The 9,203-nt window shown below is 41.9% G+C and overlaps 1 protein-coding gene across 12 annotated transcripts in view; it reads right to left on the bottom strand.

The window, feature by feature from the left end:
- TNRC6A (trinucleotide repeat containing adaptor 6A) overlaps window positions 1-8,951 on the bottom strand; it is a 53,674-nt gene extending 44,723 nt beyond the window's left edge. For 6 of the 12 annotated variants that reach the window (XM_072878640.1, XM_072878639.1, XM_072878643.1 and 3 more), the window contains exons 1-3: window positions 8,771-8,951; window positions 7,983-8,030; window positions 5,533-5,568 (exon numbers count right to left, since the gene is read on the bottom strand). In XM_072878640.1, the coding sequence (XP_072734741.1) occupies window positions 5,533-5,568; window positions 7,983-8,030; window positions 8,771-8,775 (89 nt within the window). In that variant the 5' untranslated portion in view covers window positions 8,776-8,951. Of the gene's footprint in view, window positions 1-5,532; window positions 5,569-7,982; window positions 8,075-8,770 lie in introns of those variants that run through there. The other 6 variants (XM_072878641.1, XM_072878636.1, XM_072878635.1 and 3 more) reach the window with 2 other exon arrangements.
- Window positions 8,952-9,203: the final 252 nt, after the last annotated feature.

The raw sequence follows: 9,203 nt of genomic DNA on the forward strand, positions 1-9,203 counted from the left end.
AGAGATGACACCCAAGGAACAGGCTGTTGCTGTCAGATGCAGTCATCCAGTCTGAAACTTGCCCCTGCTAGGCTGTGGAGCCCCGGGGAGACAGTCCAGCTCCCTCTCGACTGCCACCTGAATTAATGGTTCTGGCAAGCCGAACAAGGTCTACGGGCACAGGTTAAACACCTCTGATGCAGTAAGTGTATCACCACTGCAGGATGGTATGTTACCTAGGACTGTCTACTGGAACAAAAGGTTATTTACAGGATTTCTAATAACCTGAGAATTCTAAGAGTTAAGAAAGCCACTAGCACCTTGTTTTGTGTAACAAATTTCAGCGTGTCACATGCAGAAACTACATTAACTGAAAAACCATTCAGCTTTTAGAAGAAAGCTATAGCACTTTAAAGAGCAAGCAGAATGCAAAATAGTATTTTCACAGAAAAAAAAAAGTAACTCATCAATCTTGCTACAACTAAATCAACAAGATTACAATTTGGTTTTAGAATACAGATGCTAACAACTAACATACCAATATCTCCGGAATATTCTACCCACAGCATCATTTTTTTGTTTCCACACAGGAACAATAAAACTCCTAAATTATGACACTGTGACCATTCTCTTTTCACGTACTTAAGAAAAACAGATTTTAGATTACAAAGCCAGCTTAGAACACATTAAAAACCCCACCTATGAATAGTATCAGGACCCTAGGCGACCCCTGAAAAAAAATTACCTACCTATAGCACATAACATGTTTTTAAAAGAGTGTTAGATTACCACTATAATGTTAAATCTCAGTGATTGGAAAGCAAAACTAACCCATTGTACAATTAAATAACAAGAACAGTAAAGCCCTTACTGCCCCTGTTCTTCACTGAAAATGGAATCTTTCAAGGAAGGTAGTCCTATTGCCACTACCCTCTTACATAAACATAAACCTGAAAGACGAATTCAGATTTGCCTATTAAGTCATCACAGTCTAAAGCAGAACTCCTGAATTTCCATCTCTGACAGCTGAAAGCGCAAGTTTCCTTTATTCTTTCTAACGCATTAATACACAACCCTCTCAGCAGACAGCAAATGATAGTATTTATGCATCAGATTCCAACACCCATTAAAACATATATCAAACAAGCTACATTTTTAATGCTACTCCTTGAGAAACAGAAGTGTTACGTAGTATTTCCCATTTATCATCTTAGACTTTAATAGCTACCTATTCCTGCTAAGCACTCAACACTTTATATTATCCTTTGTGTACAAACTATCAGCAGCTCCATGTTACCTTACAGCACCTAACAGGAAACACTGTAGGAACCCAGTCTCGTAGTGACAAGACAAAGCCAGAAAATTAACAAGTTCTTTCGCTGGGCTTTTCCCTACATCTGGGTAGATATACTCCATTGACCTCACATGGCAAAAGTGCTTGTAGCAGCACACTTGGTCCATCAGCTGGCCAAACGCAAAGCAAGGACTGAGAATTCTGATTCATAACGTGAATATATAAACAGACTTCTATTATATCCCCTATCAGCCATCCAACTTTCACTAAAACACATGTACAGGGAATTTCCTTTTCCTCCTATATAATTGGATTAGCTTGCTCAAGGTTAAATGGTCTGAGCAGAAATGCAAACCTTACTTTTCAATTTAGATCAACTGAAAATAAAATACCCACACCATACGAAATTCACATTTGAGACTGGAGCAAAGGCCTTCAGTTTAAATAGCTTAACTTGAAAGGTGCTTTATTTTCAAGTGAGACCAAATGAAAATGGATCTGGATCTCAGGAGAGACTTGCACATTTGATGGCTCTGAGAACATACAAGTAGAAGCTGCTATTATCTGCATAATTTTAAACAGACTGTCAGATAAATACTGTTATTTATATCAAAATAATTTTTTCTCCAGTTTTGTGTACCTCACTCAGCACAATTCTTGTTTGTATAAGGGGAAAAAAACCCCACCAAACTACCAAAACGGTTTATTCAAGCCATTAAAAAAAAAAGAAAAAAAAAGATACTTTTTAATCTTCTAGGACAGGTATCACTTTGGCAAGACGGCAAGTGCCTTGCGATTCTGGGTGATTTTTGATACGAAGTCTTTCACTTCATTACTATCACAATGACATGCCGTTAAATAAAGAGCAGCTACGTTCTTACTTCTACAGTCAGCATTCATTACTACTTCTTTGTCCTAAGTTTTGACAGTGCTAATTTTGTTTTTGTATGGCTCGATTTGTTATTTGGCTTGTGAACTGAAAAAAAGCTGTAATGCTCAAAATGTAAACATTTCAGGTAATATTTACATCAAATAATATTTTATTTATTACTTTAATTCTTGAAAAAAGTTCTATAAATCTTTATTTTCAAAAGCTCCAGCTTGGCATTGTACAAATATCTGGGCTGAAACAGACATATTTAACCTCTATTCTTACATTACAGACAAGGAGAATCAAGTACACCCATATTTTCCCTGGAAGACATACTGCGGATGCAGTAATTACTGTTCGAGCAACATGCTCTCTTTGCTGTTATAATATACAAAAGGGAAACATGTTATGCCACAATAAAATTACAATTCTAGTCACCTCACTGAGGAAATTATGGTTACGAGAAGAATTCTGACACAAATTAAGATCTAAGACACAGCACTGCATTATTATGATTTGAAGTCAATATTTACCTCAGAGTGAAAACGTGTATTACTTGTGCACAGCAAAAATTTGAACACCAAAATAAAACAGGTTGCCGTTCACTGTTAATGCCAGTTACCTAACATTCATCAAAACTGAACTACCTATGCAACAAACTGCATTCGCTGGGTTTCCGGACTCTTCAAGCTAGCACTAACAGTTAGAAATGGCTCTCCACAAGTGCTGCTAAAGATGCCAGCGCTCTTACAGATGCTCACGTACAGTGTTAGTGAGCCAAGCAGACACCTTCACAACCACCTTCAAACCACACTGAAGTCACACCGCCCCACAAGATGGTGCTAGCACATTTTTAAAGACATTGCTACCATCACCCACAAATGCTTTTAGAAGCCTTGAGGCTGCAAAGGGATTCTCCCAAAGGTACGGCATGTTAGGGGTCCTTTGGAGCACTTCAAACCCCGCAGCCTGCGCTGGGGTCTTTGGTGTCACTGCGATGGCCCTGCGTGCCAACCACATCAAGTGACCAAGCACTGCGCTGGTCTCAGCCAGCAGCGGGCACGGGGTCACGCAGGGGAAGCACTTTGCTGCTGGACAAAGGAGACCAGTTGAACAACTAGCCAACCTCTTAGCGGCCCCTTGTTACTAACTGAAGGCGAAAAGATATTTACCAGTCCGTTTCTCAAAAGGACATGCATCATTCTGCCTATTTATTGACAGCAGGATGCAGGAGACACTGATAGCACGCCTGCTCCTGAATCCCCAACCATCAGCTTCTGCATTAACTATTTATAGATTTTTACACCTTTTACCCATTTACTTCATGGAGTAAACATAAAAGTAAGAATTAGAAATGATTATACACAGTGGCTTTTGAAACCACTCTAAAATTTCCAGTGACAAATATAGAAAATAAATTTGGGGGGAAATAAATAAATAAATCCTTTCCACCATTTGCTTTTCTTCTAGTTATAAATTAACTTGCAATGCTACAGGTGGAACACCGCCAGATAACTACATTTAAGTATCTGGAATTGAAAGATCTTTTACAATTCTGCAAAGGCAGTAAACGTATGCATGCACGCACTACGTATTCAACCTATCTCTGATATTCTACACAGACTTTCAAACATACTGCCGAGACTTAAGTTTTGATAATTTTTCTGTATTCTGACCTACAAGTTCCCTAATCTTTAAATTTTTTGAAATTATGCAACTACATACAACTGCCAATAAAAGTTACTTCTCAGGTTCTATAAAATAAACAACAGCCAGCTTTTCTACTAAACCATCATTATACAAGAATCAATTATAAAATGTATATTTTGATTAAAAATGGATCCTCCAATTCCTTTATCAATGCTTCCCAGAAAATAGCGTACTACACCAAAAGGAGCACTCTTCAAGTTTATGGCAGAGAAACCAGTACTTTGAAGTTAACAAAAAAACCCAACAAAACCCACCGGTGCCTTAAATGGAAATACTCTGGCAACTAAAACCACTCAGCACATTACACAGGAGCAAAGAACGCCTCAGGCACCGATAACAAAACAAAACCACTTATTTACAGATGTCGTGTGTTTGTGTTAATTCTTTCCAGCTATTAACGTATAGAAGAGGTGCTGCCAAGCTAAAAACTGAAACAATTACTTCAATGAATAATTAACTAGGAGATGTGTGTCAGCTACTTTCTTTTTTGCTTTTAAATACCTCAGTCTTTAAATTATCACCCTAAAAGTGAAGTGATAGAATTCTAACTACCGTGTCTACCACTACCAATTACTTGGAATACACTCATCTTTCCCATTTTCCTAATACAGAAGCTGGTTCAACAGAACTATGATCCAAACGACAAGCACTATAAAGACGCCATAGTTCCAGAATAACGTTTGTGTTACCGTTTCACCCTGAAGTTTCATCTGAGATGTTCACTGCTACCCAAGCATACAAAAGACAAATCTCTCTGCCAAGAAGTTTATCATCTAAATACACAAGACTTCAGTAGCAGCAATAAACAATCCCTATCTTCATTTAACAAATGGGGAACCGAAGAAGATAGATTAAACTGCTTCTCCATAATCACTCTGGTCACATAGGATATTTGTAACAGATGCACAAACCCAAACAACTGCAAAGTCCAGCACCTTAACCATAAGACCACCCCTACTCTAGACTGCTTCAGTTTTATTAACGCAGAGTCAAGAAGTATACTGCGCAATGGGTTTGCTGTAAGACTAGAAAAAGAAAAGGTAAATGCCAGCTACCTTATGGGGACAATCTGACAATTACACATGACCTGAAAAAGTGTGTGTAGAGGAGAAAGGAATGCATAATTTTGCCTAAGCATCTCTAAAGGTCTTGAAAAGTATGAACAGAATGCTGTCTCTCTGCAATAAACTCTTCCCATTTGACAGCAGAAGTCTTCCCATTAAGAAGTTTATCAGGAAAAAACCCACACCCCCCAAAAACCCAACGGAAAATCAAGTGCTTAAATATCAACAGAAAAGACTACATTACTCACTGTTTCTCTATGCCCCTATCATTGAGCCATCTCATTTTTTTTCTACAGCAAATAAGGAAAACCTCATGGAAATATGGTGGTTATGCTAACATGTAAGAGTAAAAAAAAATAAATAAAAAAAATTGTACAGTAGTAACTTAGCAGAATACATGGATGAAATCTAGGGGTATACATGATTTTAGGTAAAAAGTTTGCTCTCCCAGAACATGGAGGGTCTGCAAACAATGCAGATGGAATCTCCGAAGCAGAAACACAGGTGAATGAAAGCAGTGCGTGAATCTTCCCCATAATTTGCATGCTTGTGAAGTAAGAGTCAAACTCCTGTGTTTGGAAAAAAAAAATTGCAAACATATTTCAGATATTTACCTTCTCTCAGTTCCACATAAATGAGGCAGGAAAGCCCTGTTTACCAAACAGAATTAAAAAGTTATTTCTTAAATCAGAAGAACTAAATGGTGATTTTTACTGCTCCCGATTTTAACCAAATTTAACTCTTACATTTCTCCAGCTAATAACGGACAGTTCTCGCTCAGCGGCAGACTGAACAGGTGCCATTTAACTTGCAACATTAGGCAACAATACAGCGTGCAATAGATTTATTTGAATTACTGTTGCAAATCATGCACTATGCTTATTTTTGAGACCAGGAATATTTGCATAGGACTAGGCATGTATGCATTTTAAAGAGAACACAGACCAAATGAAAACTCTTTTCCAAAAGGACAAACAAGCCAAATTGCTAATCCTGAGTTTAAAACAGTAATCACTCCAACGGGATAAGCAAGCTGTAGTAAAAGCTATAATACTTATCCTATCGCAAACCCACAGTCTAGGCCAATATTCCTAGTAAGATAAAAAAGAATATTTGCTACCCATTAATTTATAAGCATAAACTCCAAAGGTGACTTCAGAACATACATAAAGCAATGCCAATGCCCCATGGAGTTTACAGTCTATATAGACACTATGCCATTTTAGATTAAGAAAAACTGTAGCATAGGATTATTTACCGTTCCCAGGAAAATATATTTGCTCTTTTACAATTTGACTAGGTCACTGCAAATTTAATAAGATCGTAAATAATGATATTAGAGAAAGAATGAGGGCTATCTGTTGAGTTCTACAACAGTAAAACAATTAATCAGGCCTATCCAGAGTAGGCATGCCACAGTTTTATCAGGGTATGTGCTCACAGGATGAAAACTCCCTCACTAAACATAAACCAGTTCAAATGCGGGTTTCTGAAAACAACTGGTATATTAATGTTAACTTAAAACCAGTTCTGAATCTTTTAAATGAATAAAACATATACATCTTTGTCAGAAAACACGGAGACCCATTCCGTATCAGAATTTACTCAGTGAACCCTGTTCTGTCCCCAGCCCCCAGGAAGCACTGTTTAGGCAGCTCTATAGTTTACTTTCACTTCTCGTCACTACCTGCTCTGCCTGCCAGCGTGACAAGGGATCTCTCTTAGGGTCATAAAAATGGGAAGATCTACTGACTTACTAAGCCTTGCACCAGAATATTGTTTTGAACTTAGCACTCTGTCCATCTAAACAACACAGTTCTGAAATCGCTTCTGGCATCACGTACGCACTGAGTGCTTTCCACAGAACGCCAATGATTTAATTTTTTTTTTTTTTTTTTAACACAGCATTTTGGTACCTTTTGTGGACAGATTAAAGAGTTGCAATTTGAAATCATTCTCTTCAAGTAAAGTCTATTTAACAATGACCTTGACATTGTATTTAAAAGCAATATGCTAAGTGCATCTTAAAGATTCCATATATTTCAGCAACAAAATCGGAAAAATTATTCATGCTTAAGCATATTACCAAAAAAAGGAAGACACACATTGACAGCAGGGGAAAGTCAAGCAGTTTTCACAGTGTAATCATGAACCGATCTGGAAGCTGGAGACTGATTAGGCACAGTAAATAAGAAAAGAAGCAAGGTAACAGAACCTAATATTCAGGGTTTCAGCATATTTCAGATGGCCCTAGTAGAAGTCCCCTTAAAAGTCTGCTAGCAAAAGTCCCTTTAAGGTCTCATTGAAAAAGAACACAGAAAGTAGGATAAAGGTCGGAAAAAAAGAATGCAAACAACAGAAAGAGGCAGGTATCTGCAAGAAAGTCACTGCACTAAAAATAAAGGATGAAGAAGAAATGACTTCTTAAATACAAAAGTGATGTATAGTACTGGGACAGAATTCTTAATTCAACGCAACTCTTAAGTCTTGAGCTAAGTGATGTAAAAAAGGAACTGCCCATTTCTACAAAGTTCTCAAATAAAAACCACATGCTAACAGGAAATTCACTGCCTTTAACTCTTCATGGACAAAGAGGCAAAACCCTAATACTTATATGGCAGCATACAGTTTATTTGAGTTCAAAGCAAGTTTTTTGCCAAAACCAACTATTTCTTGCCTCCCAACAATATTTGCCTGAACTGTATAGGAAAAAAATAAACCAAGCCTTCATTCATTTTTTAGTTATCGTTAGGTACTACGACTTAGGAGAGAAAAGTAAGTTATTTTTCTCTTAAAAACCTACCCTATTAAAGAAATTCTATTGTAGAATGTGACTGATATTGTTATCATGCAAAAGAAACCATGCTAAAAAGGTGTTTAGTCTATAGAATCATCGGAAATTGCAGAGATTTCTCTACGCAATAGAGGACGTTTTCGAATGCAGGGGTTTTTTATCCTTACAATTAACATGAGATTAAAGCTCCAGATAAAGCCCACAATGATTTCTAGCCCAAGGCCAACTCCTGTTCTGAACGGCAGGAGTGAATTTAAATGCATATCTTACCTGCTTAGTTTTCTTTCGACTTCTTTGGTAGCTTTAGCTTCCAATTCTCTGGAACAGAAAGTGGTGTTGGTTTCCATGTCAACAGTAATGCAGCACAAAGCAAAAAATAAAACCGGAGCGGGGTTAAGATACGCACTGAGCTCCATATGTTGGTATCTCAGGAGGAAACGGGGAGACCACAGATTGCCAAGTAATCAAATGATATGTTTACCCAGGGACAGCGAGGCAAGCGGAGCATAACCAACACCAGCTACCCTTCGCTACTAGACAACCTCTGCTTAAGCGTTTCAAGCACTCTAAGGCAAACAATTCTGCTGCATCACTTTAGCTCGAGGATGCGTTCAAAACCCAGCGGCGAGAGAGCCCTCCCTGCCCCAGCCGCCTGCACAGGCCGGCGCTGCGAAGCGCTGCCAGCTCCCCGGGAGCAAACAACGCCGAGCGCAGGAGGTCAAAGCTCAGCTCCGCGGGGAAAACATCGCTTCTGGGCCAACGCCGCGGCCCCTCGGGGGGCGAGAGCCCCTCCCGCCGTCCCGCCGGCTCCCGCCCGGGCGGGCGCCGCTCCCGCGGGGCGCCCGCCCGCTGCCGCGCCGCAGCCCGCGCCCCCGTCCCCCTCCGCCGGCGGCGCCGCCAGCCCGGGCCGCGGCTCCCCCCGCCGCGGCGGGGCCGTCCCGGGGCGCGGAGGGGCTCCCCCGCCGCCCGGCCCCTCCCCCGCCCGCGGCGGCCGGGCCCCCGCTGGCGCCTCGCCTCGGCGGCGCCCGCCCTTCCCGCCGCCCGGCCCCGCCCGCTACCTCATGTATGTAAAGTGCTCGGAGTCCGGCCCGGCGTGGCTGCGGCCCGGGCCCGGCGCTGGCGCGGCGGCTCTAGGCGGCCTGGGCCCGGCACTGCGGAGCGGGAGGGCCCGGCAGCTGCTGCTGCAGCACCGCCGCCATTTCCTGCCTCCTAACCCGGCCGGGTCCGGCCCCGCCGCACAGGAAGGGAAACCCCGCCCCGGGCAGCGCTTCCGGGTCGCCGCGCTTCCCCCGACATGGCGCCGCAGCAACCGCCCTGGCAACGGGGTGGGGGAGGCGAAGCGCCGTCGCCCTGACATTGAGGCCGACCCCGAGGAAGGCCGAGCCCGCCCGCAAGGCCGGCGGCCGCCCCGCCAGCCCCGCGGGGCAGTCTCCCGGCCCGAGCCCCCTCCCCGGACGGGTGGCACCGCGCAGTGACAGGCACCGGCCCGGC

This window comes from Ciconia boyciana, chromosome 13, assembly GCF_034638445.1.
Source record: "Ciconia boyciana chromosome 13, ASM3463844v1, whole genome shotgun sequence".
Classification (NCBI taxonomy): Eukaryota; Metazoa; Chordata; class Aves; order Ciconiiformes; family Ciconiidae; genus Ciconia; species Ciconia boyciana.